This window comes from Saccopteryx leptura, chromosome 2 (assembly GCF_036850995.1).
Source record: "Saccopteryx leptura isolate mSacLep1 chromosome 2, mSacLep1_pri_phased_curated, whole genome shotgun sequence".
Lineage (NCBI taxonomy): Eukaryota > Metazoa > Chordata > Mammalia > Chiroptera > Emballonuridae > Saccopteryx > Saccopteryx leptura.
In genome coordinates, this window is record NC_089504.1 from 116,333,762 (window position 1) to 116,353,836 (window position 20,075).

The 20,075-nt window shown below is 42.9% G+C and overlaps 1 protein-coding gene across 3 annotated transcripts in view; it reads left to right on the forward strand.

Annotated features, from left to right (window-relative positions):
- Positions 1-224: 224 nt before the first annotated feature.
- Positions 225-20,075, forward strand: part of KCNA1 (potassium voltage-gated channel subfamily A member 1) — a 56,661-nt gene continuing 36,810 nt past the window's right edge. Inside the window, exons 1-2 of one of the 3 annotated variants that reach the window (XR_010749242.1) lie at positions 225-762; positions 1,120-3,968. Coding sequence is in view for 2 of the 3 variants with exons in the window: in XM_066368622.1 (XP_066224719.1) it covers positions 1,647-3,134 (1,488 nt within the window). In the remaining variant the exon portion in view is untranslated. Of the gene's footprint in view, positions 763-1,119; positions 8,428-20,075 lie in introns of those variants that run through there. The other 2 variants (XM_066368622.1, XM_066368624.1) reach the window with 2 other exon arrangements.

The window sequence follows — 20,075 nt, forward strand, 5'->3', positions numbered from 1 at the left end:
TCTGGCAGAAGCAAAAAGCTGTGCTGGCAAGGGTGGAAAACGAATGCCAACCCCCCTCTGTCGAACCACCCCCTCATATTTTCCAGCTACCTCCTCGCTCCTGCCCTCCCCCGCCCTCCCCAACCCACGCCCGGGTGGGCCAATCGCAGCTCCGCATTCCAGGCGCTTTCTCAGGTTTCTGCTGATCTTGCAGCGCCCAGAAATGGACCGAGCGGACCGGCCACGGCACGCACCCTGCCCCACTCGGCGCTCCTAACAGCTCCCGGCGCGCCGCTCGGCCTTGGCGAGGTCCACGCGCGAGTGCGGGAAGCGGAGGGCACCCGGGAGCCATGTAGACCCAGGCTTTGGCTTGCCCGCCTCCTTCAGGATCGAATCAAGGGCTCCCATAGTGCGCGGAGGGGGCGAGAGTGCTGTTTATCGTCATTTGCTTCAGAGCTTCGGGAGAGGGTGGCGTTTTGCTTCTCCGCCCTGCATCCTCCGGAACTCACTGTACCAGAGCGAGGACGGCGTCTCTAGGTGGCTGGCAACTGGTGAGAATGGGGAGAGGGATGGACATTTCCTCCGCAGTTGCTCAGAAAAGCAGTTGCCCTGCTGAAGGTGCGTAGGACGAGGGGACGAGGGCGGCGAATCTGCCCGGCGCCTCTCGGTGCTGCGGCGGCGGCGGCCGCGGCTCCCGCCCGGCTACTGCAAAGCGACCTGCCGCATTCCGACTCCGGCTCTCCGCCGACTCAGCACCGCCCCTGCGCCAAGCCGGCCGGCCAGGTAAGGGACTCCCCAGTCCGGGGCTGCAAAAGCGGGGGTTGGGGCGATGGGTGGGGGAAGCTGCGGGTATGGGATGCTGCCCGGAACCCGGAGCTCCCCCGGGTCTCTCGGCGCTTTTCCGATCTAGAGTTTAACGAAGTTGTAAACAGATCGGCTGTTGGGCATTGGGGAAAGTGGGGTGGAAGAGCCCCAAACTTGAATTTCCGGGTGTCTGTGTGTGTCTGTGTGTACGTCCAACAAAAGTCCAGTGCTTTCTAAAAAAAAAGCTAGAGGTCTGTGCTCTTCGGTGTCTGTAGGTCCGTCCCATCTGAATGCTTCTGATTTTCTACTCCCGTATCACTTTCTATTTCTCCGCAGCGTCCATCGATCGCTCTGGTGGGAGCTTAGAAGGCGGCAGGCGAAGAGGTGTAGGAGGGGGGAGAACCGAGGAGAAGCAGAGGGGGAGTCAGGCGAGGGGATCTGCTGAGCTGGCTCTGCACCCGGTCCTAGGAGGGCTCGCAGGAGGGAGGGGAGGCCAGAGTAGCCCCCGAAGTGATTTCCCGGCCCTCTAGAATGGCACTCCGTTAAGACACCTCGGAGGAGGACGAACCACCAGCCCCCACCCCCATCCCACCTCGGCAAAGAAAAAAAAAAAAAAAAAGCTGCACCCGGGCTGCAGGCGAGGGGTGTTACAAACTCAGCCAAAGGCGGGGTGGAGGGGAAGGGAACCAGAAACATAGTCGCAGAACTCTCGGCCTGCTCTCTTTGACGCCCCTCCCCCCTGAGCGTGGGGGTGACGCGCACTCCGGTGGGGGGGGCGCTGGGGTCCCCCCCACCCCTCCACTCTTGGTGCTCCCCGCCGCGGGCCCTCTCCTGGTCTCTCACCCCTGCACCCGGCTTCCACCATGACGGTGATGTCTGGGGAAAACGTGGACGAGGCGTCGGCCACCCCGGGGCACCCCCAGGATGGCAGCTACTCCCGGCCGGCGGACCACGAGGACCACGAGTGCTGCGAACGCGTGGTGATCAACATCTCCGGGCTGCGCTTCGAGACGCAGCTCAAGACCCTGGCACAGTTTCCCAACACGCTGCTGGGCAACCCTAAGAAACGGATGCGCTACTTCGACCCCCTGCGGAACGAGTACTTCTTCGACCGCAACCGACCCAGCTTCGACGCCATCCTCTACTACTACCAGTCCGGGGGCCGGCTACGGAGGCCGGTCAACGTGCCCCTGGACATGTTTTCCGAGGAGATTAAATTTTACGAACTGGGCGAGGAGGCCATGGAAAAGTTCCGGGAGGATGAGGGCTTTATCAAGGAGGAGGAGCGCCCCCTGCCCGAGAAGGAATACCAGCGCCAGGTGTGGCTGCTCTTCGAGTACCCTGAGAGCTCAGGCCCTGCCCGAGTCATCGCCATCGTCTCGGTCATGGTCATCCTCATCTCCATTGTCATCTTTTGCCTGGAGACTCTACCTGAGCTGAAGGATGACAAGGACTTCACGGGCACCGTCCACCGCATCGACAACACCACGGTTATCTACACTTCCAACATCTTCACGGACCCCTTCTTCATCGTGGAAACCCTGTGCATCATCTGGTTCTCCTTTGAGCTCGTGGTGCGCTTTTTCGCCTGTCCCAGCAAGGCGGACTTCTTCAAAAACATCATGAACTTCATTGACATCGTGGCCATCATCCCCTATTTCATCACCCTCGGCACGGAGATAGCTGAGCAAGAGGGGAACCAGAAGGGCGAGCAGGCCACTTCCCTGGCCATCCTCAGGGTCATCCGGTTGGTAAGGGTTTTTAGAATCTTCAAACTCTCCCGCCACTCTAAGGGCCTCCAGATCCTGGGCCAGACCCTCAAAGCTAGTATGAGAGAGCTAGGGCTGCTCATATTTTTTCTCTTCATTGGGGTCATACTGTTTTCTAGTGCAGTGTACTTTGCCGAGGCGGAAGAAGCTGAGTCGCACTTCTCCAGTATCCCCGATGCTTTCTGGTGGGCGGTGGTGTCCATGACCACTGTAGGATACGGTGACATGTACCCTGTGACAATTGGAGGCAAGATCGTGGGCTCCTTGTGTGCCATCGCTGGTGTGCTGACAATTGCCCTGCCCGTACCTGTCATTGTGTCCAATTTCAACTATTTCTACCACCGAGAAACTGAGGGGGAAGAGCAGGCTCAGCTGCTCCATGTTAGCTCCCCTAACTTAGCCTCTGACAGTGACCTCAGTCGGCGCAGTTCCTCTACTCTCAGCAAATCTGAGTACATGGAGATCGAAGAGGATATGAATAATAGCATAGCCCATTATAGACAGGCCAATATCAGAACTGGCAATTGCACCACAGCTAACCAAAACTGCGTTAATAAGAGCAAGCTACTGACCGATGTTTAAAAAGCCAAGCAAGCAAAAAAAACCCACTTAGCAGCTTGAAAGACTTAAAAACAAAACAAAAACCCTAGTGACCCATGTCACTCTTTGTCGATACTTTACTAATGTTTGAATGCTCTGTTTATCAGTCAATGCATTGTTGCATTGTGGATTTTTGGGGTGGCCAACCAGAAATTTTCAAGATCCATGAAAAAAAAATGTTTTCATTTTATTTAAAAGAAAATACTGGGAAAGAAAGTGTATTTTATAAAACTGGTATAAAAAAATCGGTCCATAAGCTAGTCTAGGTAAAATAGGATTCATATGCTTCCCCATACTGAAACATTTGTAATCCTTGGGCTTTTTAACTTTTTTCTTTTAACTAAAAACCAGATGATCACTTAAAAATATGAAAATAAAAGTTGTATGGGACTCCAATATAAATCTTTGCAAACTGCACAGCACATTTAAAACAGTGCATCTTATGATATGTAACATGATAGGCCAGCCAAAATGGGCAGTGAACACATGTTTTTAGTTTGATCAACTGAACTGCATATTATAAGGTGAAAAACAAAATTACTTAAGACTGGTCACAAAGCACCTTGTCGATCTGATGCTGGTCCTGGTCTTTAGGGATCCCTGTCCCATTCTCCTTCTATTCAAACTATTCTCATAAAAAAAGATACCAAATTAAATTAATTGATTCTTCTGCAGTGCTGCTAAGTTTCTCAACTGCAGGTGAACCCAACACAGACAGGTCTTGTCTCACCGGTCCCGTACCCTGACCCCTGGCCTCCAGAACTGGATGTAAAACCTTAGCCTCCTTACGGCAAGAGAGCACAAATGGAGTTAAATGTAAGCATGTTTGATTCTGGTAATATTTATTTTATAATCGCATGCCAAGAACGTTAACTCAAACAATAGGGGATAAGCTTACGTTTTGAATTGACTCTTCTAAAAATAGATCCTTTTTCATTTGCATTCACCAAAAGTGCACTCCTTTATTTATTAACTACTTTATTAGTAAATAAAGTACTGTATGTAAGTGCATATGTTAGTCAGATGGGAACAATAACTTTTCGGAGCTCAAAGCATGTTCTCTTATTCAGCATTATGGCCTATTTGATTAAGGTGTACCTTGAATTAATTAATGCATGATTTCAGTAAAAAAAATAAAAAATAAAAAAATAAATAAAAACTACAAGTTTGTGGGATGAAGGGCCCAAATAAATAATGGGGGGTGGGTGGGGGCCACTTAGTCAATTTTCCTGCCTTTGCTCAGGGAAATGTCAGGTTTCTGTGCAGGTGTAGGCAGAGAGAGGACCAATATGCCCATCCCTTAAAGGGAAGCTAAATGGAAAATAAGTCATCAAGGTATATATAGCAACACCTAAGAACAAGTATTATTTCTAGCTGAAGATAAACACAAGCAAAACAAACAAACAAACAAACAAAAAAAGGTGCAATACTGCATGTTTTCTGGTGCATTCTTAAGATGTAAATGAAAATGTTTATCTATTGTATGCATCCAAAGCAGAGCTGATTTCTTTTTGCAGTCATGATTTGAAGTCTGTAGAGACTTCGGCCCTTCCCTTGAGTCACCCTTAAGGAACTTAACCAATTGATTTAATAGTTGCTTAGTGCCTTTATCCTGTACCCACAGTGAACTGCAGAAAGTGCCTCCATTAATACAGCTGAAAAGTTATGTAACAAAGGGAGGAAGGGTTGGGGCACAGATATTTTGCTTTTTCTTTTTCCATCCTCGCTGTCTCAACATCACCACTGTAAGAAGACCACACCATCCTGAACCCTGGAGAGGATCGACCCAAGAGGGTGCTGTTTCTCTGGCCATCCACTGGTCCGAGTCCCTTTGGCAGCCTGCTGTGGGATGTAAAGTGGGACCTGAGACCCAGCTTCCAACTGGACATGAACCATGAACTTGTTTTTTTCCCTCTTCTCCGCCAGAAACCAAGATAAACTTTTGGGGAATTTGTTTCCTATAGAGGGCCACTCTGGACATTCAGGGCTTCCTCAGGTCCAGTGTAATGTTTCTTACATATTTCCATATTCTTTCTCTGTTGGCAACAGCACTTTGCAAATCTCTGATAGTCTGATCTTTCTAGGCATCGTTGTGAATATGGGAATGCTCAGTTAATAATAACCTTTCCTAGGCCCTCCTTCCTGGTCCAGTCCCTTCAGATATTTCCTATGATGCTCCTATGATCTTCCCACCTGGCAGTCACTTTACAGGCTGAGCATCTCACTCCTGCTGCTCCTGGCACCCAGCCCAGAGAACAGCTGGGACCCTGTGCCTAGCTGAAAGAGAGCCACATAACAGACGCCTCTGGGGCCCAGCAGCTGTCCACCAATGGACAGGCACTCACTGCCTTTGTTAAGGACACGGAGTGGGGATCTTCATTCTACACTTAGCATGTTGCCGCCTGTTGCTGACCACTTTACATTCCTGCCCTGCTTCTCCTGGAATTCTTCCCAATTGCCCCCATTCTCTTCCCGACCTTGTACTAGAACTAACAGTAAGTCAATAAACGAAGAAACTAGAGTAACACCCAGGCTGGCTGACACGGTTGAAAGAAAGAACACGGATATTTTATTTTCCTGTGCTGCTCCTGTAAATCTGCAAGATTAATGCAACATCGTGGAAGAACTCACACATCTGACCACAGGGCATAAACTTTCCCCTAAGATGTGTCCTTCTCTTTTGAACCTTGACTCATCTTGGCTATTCATTTGCTACCTGCTTAAAAGTCCCCAGTTGGGAAAAAAATGCCAACCTCCCCCAAATTTTCGGGGATACCATGATCTTTAATTTAGACTCTGAGGTCTAGGACACACAAAGTTTGAAACGCTGCACTCTGTCAACAGCAATAATCCACTCAGTACTATGGGATGGGTGGGTCAGAGGATGAGAAAATGGGACCAAGACTGATGAGACGAACTTTGGCTACCTGGTATGCCTCTCGTAGTTAGAGGCTGGACTGTGGTTCTTCTGCACGTGTTACAGGACATAGTGCTGCATGCAGTGAACCTGTCGGCCTGGGATTGGGGATGAGTTATTGTTATGAGTTTGGGTGGTATGGGGAAAATGAATGCTGCTTATCCATTTGTAGCTCATTGCAACCAAGTCAGTAAGAATGGAGTTCAGGGACTATCTGTGTAGCATAGGCATGCAAAGTTTCACAAAGCTCTTACCCCTCGCACTATAATGTGCTGAAATGTTTTTGTAGACCTGAAGGTGCACTTAACAAAACTGCCTATTAAGGAATGACTATCTTTTGGTTTACTTATATTTATTTTCTTGGGCTTTTTACCTTTTCATCCCCTTCCTAGGTCTTGAGCTTTAACAGCTCATGTCCTGAATACTTGTTTTCTCCGGAAGGAGACTTCTGACAAGCTGATAGCCATAGCTCAGCTCTTCCAGTGTTTTGGGACCCTAGTTCAATAGGGTGACAGTGGAAGAGTTGGGTCACACCAGGGCTGTTAGCCATCCCTGAATCTCTAAAGTGGTTAACTCACCTCAAGTGATCTGAATTAGAGAGACCAAAGACATCCATTTCCTCTGTCCTCAGATTTATAGGAGACAGACTGTCACCAGGAAAGGGTTTTGTTTCGCCTCTCCTCTCCCCCATCTGCCCACAGCCCTCCTTCACTCCCCCTTGACAGTTGAGTTTCGATTATGAGTTAACACAGTTCATTGGGAGTGTGTTAGTGAGTTAGACTAGCAAAATCAAATAAACCAATAGCAAATTCTTCTTTTGGGGTATGACTGATGGACTGTCATTTCTCTAAAATAAAATTGTGCCGTAGGTTTAGATTCGGTGGAACCAAAGCACCAATGACATCACAATCTTGACTCACTTGAGATTTTTTTGTTTGTTTTTTTAAATAGATGTCAATGTTAAGTGAGGAATAGGTTTCTTTAAATAGAATTTGGTTTAGGCCATAAAGGACCTTCTTTACACTGTGTGTAGTTACAGAGTTTTCAAATTACATCACATTTGAAGAGTCAGTACAAAAGTTTCCCACCGTTCCTATTTAATATGAGACCTCCAATCACATGGTTGTTGTTGTTTTTTGTTTGTTTGTTTTTAACAATTTTACATTTGAATTTTCCTTGTTTAGAAGATTAGAGTGAACAGAAAGGAGAAAGAACATCAACAGAAGGCAATTCCCCATTTTCTTTCAGGAACACTTACTCCTGGGAGGGGTGAGAATTGGTGGGTGGTAACCATCCATAGTATAAAATTGTTAGAAAGGATATAAACTGCCAAACAGCCATTTTATCCTCCCACTTTTTCAAGAAAAGATGAAGTCTTTTGATGTTTATGTTCATTTCAAGAAGACAAAAAAAAACCCCACAAAATATTATAGTTTTTAAACCAGACACAACCCAAGTTGACTTGCTATCTCAGGAGGTGGTTCTCATCCACCATGCGGTGTATTAGTACTCGTGTTTATATTATGGAATTTCAGGGTATTTGCGAACATGTCCAGCATGACTCAGGTAAACCTTAGAGGAATGTACATTACTTATCACTTTTGCAAAGAAGTGAACAGGAGCTGAGTTAACTCCACCACCTTGGGTCACTGTGAGAACTCATTCAGGGTATAGGTGTCGGGTTTAGAGGTCTTAAGATCAAATGCGAGTCTTTGTGCTCAGGTCAAACGACCATGGGCTTTCTGGGGAAGTCCAGTGTGTATATAAGGGGTGAAGCCCTGCTGACGTCAGGACTATTAGCTCTAAGGAGATTAGCCTTGGTCACCATGACTTTCATTCAGGAGCTAACTAGGAGTTTATAACGTGAGGCTTCAAAGAGCATAGAACAGCTTTGTACCACAATCAGAAAGGAAGAAGAAATGGTATAGAGAAAGAAAACAAAACAAACCACAACATTTCTTGCAAAATATTCCAGCTCAAAGTTGTCTCTGTTGTGCAGCAACTCTAAGGAGACAGCATGGACTCTAGATGACATACCTCTAATAGTAAAGGTGATGTATTACCAAGCTGAAAAATAACAATTGAGTAGTATTAATTTCAAGTGCACCATCAGGACAACAAACCATTGAAGCTGAAAAAGCACTCTTATTTCTTGAGTTTGCCAGTTGCTTCCCCCTTGGGTTAAGGATGTCTCACGCTCACCTCCTGTGCATCCCCCTGCCCTAACTGTCTAATATGTCAGGTAGAGGACGTTGAATGTTATGAATTGAGAACCTAATTGAAGCGCATAGTTTTCATCTATGCAATTTTACTTGCTTCTGTCACTTTATGATCTGTTCATATTTGGCATCAATTAAAGATAATTTTTAAGGATCTTATCAAGGAATATCTTGACTGTTTTTTTTTGTCTCTTGTTTAACTGGCCTTTTGGGAGCCCTTTCATGTTGGGTTTCTTTAAATAACATAATGGATCCAGGTCTTGTTTTCTTTGAAACACCTGAACTTCGATTTCTTCTGTACAAGGAAGTACGCTGGGGTTGAATTTTGCCGATAGTTTCACAGTTTAGGTTCAGGTAGGATCCCAAGGAGAGGCCTATGAGAGCAATGAGGATCGAGCTCTGAAAAGGGGGAAAAAGAATTGTGACTCAAGGAGTAAAGTAAACTGATTGTTTACCTAAATTGTTTTGGATTTGAAACAATTTGGCATTCATAGTCTAAGCTTTTTAAGAAGGATGAACTACAGTGAATCAAATGTTTGTCCCCCTTTGATTCTTGGTGTGATATAGGTTTGAATTCTAAACTCATTAAATTTGGCAGCTTCCTTCAGACTTGAAATCTGCCTAGAACTTTTACGTCTGCTTTTAACTATCTTTCTATCCCACCGTGCTTTAGCTCAGCCTTGTCCTGAACTTAGCTTTGTGAGAACACGTTTGGGGGCCCTGCGTCTCATGCTGTTTAAAATCCAGAGATCATTCACCCAGGAGGACTTCTGATTTTATCTGCCAGAAGGAGGTTTGGTCTTGCTGCTCCCTCCCTTGCCCCTTAATAGCACTTCTTCTATTACCAGCAGAAACAAACGTCAGCAGCCTTTGGCTTCTATCATTTACGGGCAATCTGACACTCATTCCCACTGAGCTGCTAATAGCAACACCTCCAGTATGTATATCTCTCTTTGCAGTTTTCAGATCACTTCCACATTAGTTATATTACTTTATTCTACTTGGCGAATTAGGTAGGGCTGATTTGCTGTCCTTGTTTTATAGCTCAAGGAATCTGCCCAAGGTCGCTGGGTGGAGGAAGCAGGCCTAGGCTTATTGATGATTTTACGATAGGAACTCTGTGGAATTGATGGAATGCTGGAATGTGTAATGTCACTTGTTAAAAAAAAAGATTAGTGGATTTTGCGTAGGGTTGAAGGCACTTTGAGCCTCCAAATTGTTTATTTCTAAAATGGAAATATAATACCATATAAGGTCGTGTGGACTAAATGAGATAAGATAGGTTAAAATGTTTGGGGTTTTCTCATGTGTTCTATAAATGTGAGATATGAATAGCTATATTATTAATGACACTGGTGGAAGGAAGAGCAGGGGGAGGAGGCCCCTGTATAACCCCTTCTCAGAGGAGGGGCCACACTTTAGAAGAAGTCTCCAAGTGTCCTGCATAGTGATTAGACATTTATGTAATTTACAAAATGGTCCCCTGATAAATCTCATACCCATCTGACACCATACGTCGTTATTACAGTACTATCAACTCTGTGCCCTATGCGGTACATTACACACCCCTGGCTACTCTGCAACTACCAATTTGTATTTCTTAATCTCTCCCCTTTTTCAGCCATCTCCTCAACGCCCCTCCCATCTGGCCACCATCAAAATGTCCTCTGTAATTATGAGTTTGTTTCTGTTTTGTTTGTTTGTTTATTCTGTCTTTTAGATCCCACATATAAGTGAAATCATATGGTATTTGTCTTTATCTGATTTATTTCACTCAGCACAATACCTTCTAAGTCCATCCTTCTTGTTGCAAATAGTAAGATTTCATTCTTTTTTATGGTTGAGTTATACTCCATTGTACATATGCCTGAAACTAATATAATATTTTATGTCAACTATAATTGAAAAAATTATTTTAAAAAAAGGAAAAGAGGGCTCCAGGGAGATGCTTAACTCAGGGATTAACTGGGCGATGGCAACACTTGAGGACTCAGGGCAGGACTTTCATCGGGGTTCGCAGTACATCCTGCATCTCGCACCAGGCACGTGGCAGCCTCACAGGATGCTGAGCCGCTACTTCCAGTTTGTTCGACCCTTGCCCTGAGACATAATACTATTTTACATCTCCAAACCCCAAATGGCAAGGGTACACTCTGCCTCGCAATAAGCGGAGGAGTCGGAAGTTATCTTAAAAATTAAACATCACTTCTGAATGCCTCATTTTCCCCATGTGCACAATATTGTGTGATTTTATTTTTTTTTCTTTCTACCTGTGAACATTGAGAAATAAAGCAAGATGTTGTTTGCAAAATTTTCTCATATGCTTGTCTGAGAGACATTATGTAAATATCAAAACCTAGTCTTACCTTTCTTTGCTAAAAATAAAATAACCCTCACAAGCATACATGAGTCAAGACAGTCTTTTTTTTGAATAGCACATAGTGCAAAGGTGATAATAAAAATTTATAAGTTTTAATATCCCAACAGTGGTCCAGCCCTTCTTTCTTAAACCTAAATAAAGTAGCCATGGTTTGAATAGCAGTAAGGTTTTTTTTAATCTGCTTTTCTTAAAGAATGTAATTGCATTTAAGTAAGGAGTTGAGTATCTGTTAGAATCTTTGGTTCACAAAATATTTTTCTAGAAAATAACATTAAGGCACTAGATTGAGTTCTCAACCCTATTAATGATTTTTGAAAATAGATTTTATGCACTATGTTCATGTTAGCTGTAATAGAGAATGTTCTCAATGTTGTTTCAGGTGCAGAGCAGCATTAAATGCATTTTAGGAATGTTTCCAGAGAAACTAATTCCAGTTGAAATTTATTTTTTCAGAATTAAAATCAGAGGATGATCAATAAGTAGAGGCTTAAGCTTAAGATAATTATGTTTTGAGCTCAGGGCCAAATCCAACTTTTATTAAAAATACTATTTCTCAGTTGATTGAGTTAAGAGTATATGGAAGCCCAAGATACTTTAATTATTTCTACAGTAATTCTTCCTTGCATTTCAGACCATATCATTATCTCCCTGTTTCATAAAGGAAGCAATTTTGTTTTATGTGAATTTCAAAGAAAATCTCTCTTTGAAAGACTCACCCACCAAATGCTCCCTCTTCTTAACAAGCAAAATGTTTTTTAATCTTAGGGAAAGTTGTGTAGATGTTAGCCTTAAGAGAAGAGAGCCCAGCTCAGTTTTTGAGACATCACAGGGTATTTTCTTGTTCTCAAAGGATATTTCTAGTCAGGATGGGATGGCTTTCTTTTAAGTTTTCGGAGAATGAAGATCACATTTGTTGGCATTGAAAAAATAATGTTTATCCTTAATGAAGAAAGATGAGTACTCTAAACATCATTTAATCACAATGTTGGTAACTCACAAAACAAAATAATTAAACTTTATAACACAGTGATTAGTGCACTGGAAGAAAAATGTTTGCCCGCTGTAAGAATTTCAAGTGGTATATTAGAGCAGTGGTACAAGACAGTGACACTCATTAGATGGAAAAAAGGAGGTTGTTTAATATGAAAAAGTCAAATACTTGGTTTTAATTATAATTTTCAAAAGTTTGCAGCAAGAGTATGATAGGTAAAATGGCAGTGGTAATGTTTTACCTGCCTGAAGGTAGGAAGTTTAGCCAAGACAATTCACTAGTTTTATGATGGATGACTTAGAAACAGGCTGAGGAGAGTTTTGAGAACCTGGCTTATGTGTTACACAATTAGTACAATAGTTAATAAGGTTTAAGTCGCTCATTAATTACCTATGGTTATGAAGATGACTAAAACAACGGTTCATTGGTTAATGCCATTTAATATTAAGTGATGGACTGTTATGCTGTTTTTAAAAAGCTATGTAATTTGTCTTATAGGTCAATTCACTGTGCACAGTGGTCAGCCAAGTTGTATGGGAATGGTTGTTGGACTTGGCACTAAAATATCCAAAAAATTTGTTGGTGTCCAATAAGATCGATTCTTTGTTATCACAGGTTTTATAGACATTATTACAGAGGAAAGCAGTTAGGATCAGTGGTCCCCGACCCTCGGGCTGTGGACCGGTACCGGTCTGTGGGCCATTTGGTACCAGTCTGCAGAGAAAGAATAAATAACTTACATTATTTCCGTTTTATTTATATTTAAGTCTGAACGATGTTTTATTTTTAAAAAATGACCAGATTCCCTCTGTTACATCTGTCTAAGACTCACTCTTGACGCTTGTCTTGGTCACGTGATACATTTATCCGTCCCACCCTAAAGGCCGGTCTGTGAAAATATTTTCTGACATTAAACTAGTCCGTGGCCCAAAAAAGGTTGGGGACCACTGCATTAGATGACATTATGGTCTGATTTTGAGGCGGCTGAGAATTCTAGTGTTCAAAACTAAAAAACAACATTTCCATAGGTCCCGAACCTACATAGTGGCCTGAAAAGAAAGTGATTAAAGATAATTTTAAAAAGACAAAGTCTTGTATAGGTAATAAGGGTAACCATGGTTCATTTAAATGTATTTCCTTCATATCTGACGATTTTATATTAAGTGAGTAATTTTCACCATTCACATGAATTGTACAATTACTTTGTTAATGAAAATTCTGAATGTCTAAGCCTATTATAGCAATTCCCAACTTCTCTTGCTGGACTGACACTTACCCCTCGTTGTATTGGGTTCAATCCCCTAGTTCAGTAAACATAATAGTTGAGATTCTCAACAAAAACTGTTGTTCTTGATGTTTTCTCCTTTGGGGAGGAATCTTTTTGTGATTTTCTTTTACAGGGGCTGTAATTTTAATTAAAACCATGCATTGATAATTGAGTTCTTTACCAAGACCTGAAGCTTGAACATTACCAAATAATACATTTCTCATCTATTCTGCTTGAGACTGGATTGTTGCACTTTTCACCTGCTTTCTTCAGAGGTCAGATCAGATGATGCCAGTTAATTTGACTGGGAAATTGTTGTTTATATTCTTAGACCCTCTGGGATTTGATTTGTTAGAGCGTCACCTTTTGAACTGATGGCTGTACATATTCTGTTATTTCTTGAGATCCTTACAACTTATTTTACTGGCACTTACTTCAATGTTGTACCTTTCAAGAGTAAAAGTGAGAAAGGGGATTGGGCACTTAATTTGAAGGTAGACAAATAGGACTATAAAAATAAGTGCTGGTGGAAAGGTCTCTAAAATAAGAAATTATATTCCAGGTATATTTTATTCCTTGCTTATACTATTAAATATCATACTCATTTATTTTGGGGTCCTAATATAAGTATCCCCAGGAAAATGCTTATCCCCAGCCACAGCTCATGCATGTATGTGTGCTCACACATATGCACACACATGTCTGTTAATCTACCTGTCCTCATGCCCTCTAACCCAGTGTCCCCAACCCTCGGGCTGCGGACTGGTACCGGTCCGTGGGCCATTTGGTACTGGTCTGCAGAGAAAGAATAAATAATTTACATTATTTCTGTTTTATTTATATTTAAGTCTGAATGATGTTTTATTTTTTTAAAATGACCAGATTCCCTCTGTTACATCCATCTAAGACTCACTCTTGACCCTTGTCTTGGTCATGTGATACATTTATCCGTCCCACCCTAAAGACCAGTCCATGAAAATATTTTCTGACATTAAACCAGTGCGTGGCCCAAAAAAGGCTGGGGACTACTGCTCTAACCTATACTCATCTACCTGTCCGTAAACCTGCAGCATCACCTGTGCTATAGGGAAGGTAGGTGTTAGTCTAAAAGAGGTAGTGCTTTTAATTGACACTAAAGATTTATGATCACTCCCTTTTCATTAAAAAAGAATTACATAAAGATATCATGATAAAGTTTTCCATTTTGTAGTTAAAGAAACTACCATTCAAATAAAAGGGAAAAATAATCAACAGCAGAAGTTGAGGATCTGGGGGTATTTTCCTCCGGGCTCTGATTGTCTCCTGCTTGGGCTTACACTCCCTGCTGCTCAGACTGCTCAGCTCACGGTGGCAGACGGAATCTGGGTGGACAATATGTTTGTGGATCCCTGATAGGACTAGAGATGTGGCCATCTCTGAACTCTGGTCCCTTCCTGCCTGGTCCATGTCCTTCTACTTTGCTAAATTCAAAAACTGTGTATTTTCTGAGGCAGTGACAGTCCTAAGTGGAACACTAGGCTGGGAGCTTTAGGTTATCCCTTAGACTTGCAGAACGGGGGTTTGTGGCCACGGCCTGTCTCTGCAAGAGTCCAAGACTTTGTGTAAGGGTTTATCAATGTGCATGATATCAAAGAATGTTTGTCTTTGCAGTGCTGTTTGTCTGACTCTCAAATGCCAAAGCATTTTGATACTTTTTGAAAAAATGCATTTTACACACACACACACACACACACACACACACACACCACTGCAAAGCTCAGCAGCACTCCTCAGATTTTAATGAATAGCAGACTTGTTATAATGAATGAAAATTTAAGTGATATCTGCACTACAGGTATGCAGTTTCAGTGTTATTTAAATTTACACCTCAGTAAGCTTGGACCCTCTAGCTTTGTTTATACTCTACATTTGCAGACCACAGGGAGGCCCATTGTGTTTGCTCCAGGTAGAATACCACATATTTCAATGGTGTCTTAGTTAAAGGGGGATGTCATAAGTATTCTTTTTTTATACTTTACCACTTATCAGGGATTTTCAATACACTATCATATTTGATCCTTAAAACAGCCTTTTGAGGTGGCAGGTCAGGTATAGATTCCTTCCCGGTTCCAGCCTGGGGCCCCGGGGATCCAACTTGGAGATGAAGAGGAGGTGTGAGAAAGTTGTCGAGGGTGCCCTTGGTGGTGCACCTGAGGTGAGAAGAAAAAGCAGGTATAACCAGAGCGAAGTTGGGCTGCGGACAAACCACGACAGAGGCCCAGCCACCCCTCCAGGGGGTTCTGAAGGTGGGCTGGTCCTTCGGAGTTGGGCTAAATTGAGATACGGTTAGACGGTTAGACTAGACGTTCTCATTGACCTGTCTTGAGATGAGGCTGCCCTGAGGAAAACCAGGACCTGGGGTGGGCAACGTTTTCTATCTGAGGCATTTGCAAACAGGGCTGAGTGCTAGGGGCGCTCCCAGTGGCTAGGGGACTGAGTGCCACAGTGGTGGAGGGGGTCTGGGTGATGCACGATGGAAGGATCATAACCTTGTATGTGGCCAAAAGGAAGGCACCGAAAGGGTGCATAGGAAAGCAGAGGAACATTCAAAAGCCGGATCATCAGTTTCTAATAATCAAGAGTTGACTGTAGTTTATGAATTGACTTGTTAAATGGACAAAGTGCTCTGAGGCCCCCAGAGATGCTACTTTCTAATGCACGGTAGGAGGTTTCTTCCAGACTTGCTTGAGCTCGCCTGTATGGATCGAGTTCAATTATTAATCAGGAGTGCTGGTGATGCTGGCTAATGCTGCCTAATGGCTCAGGCTGGGTAGCTGCACTCCTTTGTAATGTGTGCGCAGATGATATTGACATGGCCTGCCTCTGGACACCTTGTGGTGTAATGCTTTGAGGCCCCAGTGAAATGCACCAAAGCACTGTGTGACTTAATGCATCTGTGTAACATTAGCATTTCCTCTTAATGTGTCACATGGATGATAAAGAAGTGCCAGGAAGGGAGTTGATGGGAAGGGGGCTTTTAAAGGCAAACTCTCAGTCCTTGTGGCACTACCACCATGCCCTTAAGTGTTTTTGTGGCCGATTTAGAACTACTAGGCATGGAATACCTGGTATACTCATTAAGAGAGTCAGCTTGGCATTTGGTCCAGAAATGACAAAATTATTTAGATTTTTCATCTGAAAACAGATCTCAGGGGAACTAATTGTTTGGGCAGCTTTGCACTTGGATCTGAAAACACCTCTGGGCTATGTGATGAATGGTAATTCCCATCACTCTGCCTCTAACCAGCTAACACAAAATTTGCATTCACTAAAATGCCCAGCTTGTTTCACTAGAAACAGATCTGGCCCAAAGGCTATCTGATGCTATGCAGTGAATAAATATGATTCCCCAAACTGCTGTCATTCTGTACTATTGAATTGTAGTTGTATTAGAAAGCTAGATTTTATACTTTTAATCCAAAACCTTAACATTTTAATCCTTTAAATCTAGAAATAAAATGACAACTTCTTTTGGCTTAAATAGTAAATTATATAAATCCATGGATGCCTGCAGTTTATAAATTGACCATTTAAGCAGTAACATTGGATGAGCCATATTTAAGACAAGCCTGTTTCAGAGGTGTCAAAGACCCAGTTGTACTTAGATTTTGCCAGAATCCCTGGGGCCGGGCTGTTACCCAAGCCTGCAGATTGCTGAACAAAAGGGGAGGGAGGATGGGGAAGCCTGTCACCTCAGAGCCTTCCTTTCCCTACTTCCACCTGGAAATACTGTCCATGAGGGATATGTTTCTTTGCCTTCTTACTTGCTTTTCATTTTTCCTTCTAATTAAATTTTTCTAGCCACTGCCAAACAAAACAAAACACACACACACACACACTCACACACACACACACAAACCTAAGTATGGCCCTATTTCAGATCAGACTCTTCCTGCTGGGAAACTGAGCGCTGAATTGAAACAGAAAAGTCCATTGTTCTTGTTTTTTTCTTGAACCCTTAGAAACATCACGTGTCATACGATTCTTCTAGAAAACTAAGCAAGTCTCTCAAGTGGATTCCCTTCTTTCAGGGGTAACAAGAGAGAAAAGACTAAACCAGTGAGATCCTGAGCATTAGAGAGGATGTAGGTTTGGATCTGCGGGGACTTCGTGACATTTTACTGGGGAAGTGTGCACAGTTGCAGGAGTACGGAGATCCACGCTGACCAGGCGGTTTGGTGAGCATGAGCTCCAGTTCAGAGCTGCCATACGCAACAGCGTCTAGACAATGTTCCAAGACCTGGAATATTTTTAGTTACTATGAAATGATGTTTCTGGGTAGCATCTCAGATACTGTTCCTATGAGAATATTCTTAACTCAGAAGAGCTGGCTCTGTGAGAGAGATGGGTTTTGTTTTACTTTTTTTTTTTTCACTCAGGAACAAAATCTGGACTCAGAAACCATTTACTATGCTGCTAGTTAGCACGCCCGTAGCTTTTCATAGCTGGCCTGGTGTATGTGTGCGCACGCATGTGTAAAGTGTTAAGCTACAAATCTTTAATTCCATTGCCACATAGAGATCTTTATATCAAGAGAACCTCAAATTGTTGTTTGGATCTTATCTGCAAGCCACGGACAACAAGACCTGATACAAATAACGCCTCGGGTGCGTGTTGCGGGACCACAGAATCTCAGAGTTGACCTGGACCTTCAAAGTCATCTATTTCCTTCTTTCTTTCACCAACTTCATATTTGAATCACAGCAGCATCCTTGCCGGCCCCCACAGTTTCCAAGTTTTGGCACTCAAAAAGCTTGGCACATACCCGTTTGCAAATCCAGGTTTTTTTTTATCATTATATGAATGTGTCATAAGCTTGATTCTACTGGCGAGGAAGGACAGAGCAATGCGAAATGCCCAGCTGCTCAAGGACGGAAACTGAGTGCTAGAAGGGGTAGGAATCAGGAGCCCAAGTCTCCAGCTAGGACTTAATTCGCATGGTCTCACACTGCTGTGAAGATGAGAGATCTGATGCAAGCTTAAAAATATACAGTGCAAATAGCAATTAATAGATTTTATTCTTGAGCCCATTTTAATTCATCCTATCTGGACACGGTAGTTATTTAGTGTGAGATTAGGAACATCCATTTAAGCCAAGTCCAAAATGCGTTTGTTTATATAAATGAAGATGTGTGTGATTTATAAAAATCCACCTTTTATAATAAATTTGTTGAAGTCTTTCTACTGCAAAATGTACATGGTTGTATATTTCACTAGGACTGTATATTGTAATATTAAATATTAAATTTTTTTGGCATATCCCACGTTATTTTATCAGCCCAAGCATTTCAGCATAAAGAAAATAAAACTAGGCTTTGGCTAAATAAGAATTTAGCTAACCAGAAGATTAGTCCATTTTTTAGATCTGTGGCATCATTATTCTTCTTTAAAAATATTAATTCTTCTCTCCTATATAGAGCATGAAGCTCCAATTCCTTAGCACAGTGAAGAAGTGCCTTAAAATCCAACCAAGCAGAAACCTCACAGAAGGGATATACTTTCTTTTCTGCTAAGTAGTTAGCACTCGATACATTTTTATTATATATCTTTTTATGCCACATCACTCTGCTCACCGTGTACTCCAGCCTCACAGAATTGCTCACCAGTTCTAGAAATTACATTAATGATATATTTATTTCTTTTAAGTCATGATACCTTTGCAGGTACTGTCCTTTGCTTGACATTGCCCTGCCCTCCCACTTGTATCTTGACTAGGCCAGTATTCAATCCATAAAGACCCAGCTCAGACATCAGCATCACCACGTCCCCATTACATTTAGAAAAGTATATTTAAACTAATGTTTGCCTGTCATTCCTGAGACACTGAGCTCCTTGGGGAACAGGAATCATTTTTGATACATAGTAGGTGTCTGGTAAGCGCTGAAGGGATGAGGAAAGAAAGATTATTTGCTCTTTTGGATGCTATGGGGGGAATGCAAGAAAATTTTGCAAGCAGGTAAAAATTTTTTAAGTGCTTATAATATATTATTTATGCAACAGCTTTCTTCAAGGAGCATAATGTTCTAAAGTCTTTAGCCTTATTTTATCCTTCCAGATTTACCATTTGACTTTTCAAAATAGGGTAAAGAGTTCTCCATCTGTTATTCCTTTGGGCAGGAAAGATTTCCGTCCTTCATGTGGCCCGCAGAGGTTTTCCTTATGAATCCTTTGTCTTAACTCATTAAATGAGAATTACATAATGGGGTTGAGAACTACATGCCTGGGACAGAGAAGGAGACCAAAAGTGCCTTCCGGAAAAGAGTAAAATAAGCCCAGAAATGAAAGAGAACCTTCTAAAAATGACACTGAATTAATAGGAGACCTGAGACTAGAAACCAGAAGGCCCAACAGTTGAAATACTCTCTGCCTTAGTCTTAGAAGTCAGACTCTTACTATTCATAGTGCAGTGGGGTCTGTGTTTGTCTTTCTATTCTCTCTCGAGCCCAGGAGTTGTATAGGGCTTTTCATTTAGGTCTTTGGTTTTGTTCACAGCTCCTGAAAACAGATGAACTCTTTTCATGCTCCCAGGATTAATCCAGCCCGAAAAAAAAGAATAAGTCTAAATAAAAGACTTCAGATAAAAGCTGAGCCATAAGCTTTCCCTGTCAAGGACCAGGTGACCTCTCCTGGGTAAACCGGTCCCTTTGCCGCCCAGCTGAATCCTGTCCTCTCCTTGGCTGAATTGTCTCCGCCATCCCATCTTGTGCTGTTTCTTTGTCCTTTGTGGTGTTTGCAGAACCTCCCAATTTAGCATCCTCTTGCCTTTAATGAGTGTGCTGGTAGTGCTCCCCCTCCTTTGTCGTCATCAAAAATGCTGAGGGAAACCGGCTCATCCCCAATCTGCGGAGCACCCGCTAAACACCTCCCACCCACTTGCAACATAATCATTTTTTCATCACCCTTTGTTTACACTCCTTTCTGCTGTTCCCAATCTGCATGGCAGTGCTTATATCCCAGACAACCTGCAGTTCTCTACCAGTGCCATGGAGAATCTCGCACTTTCTGCTCTGCTGTGATCAGCGGGAGAGCCTTTGTTCTACTTGGTGAGAAGTAAGGGATTTGATGAAAAAGGACAAATGCTTGAGTTCTGATTTTTTTTAGTAATTATTT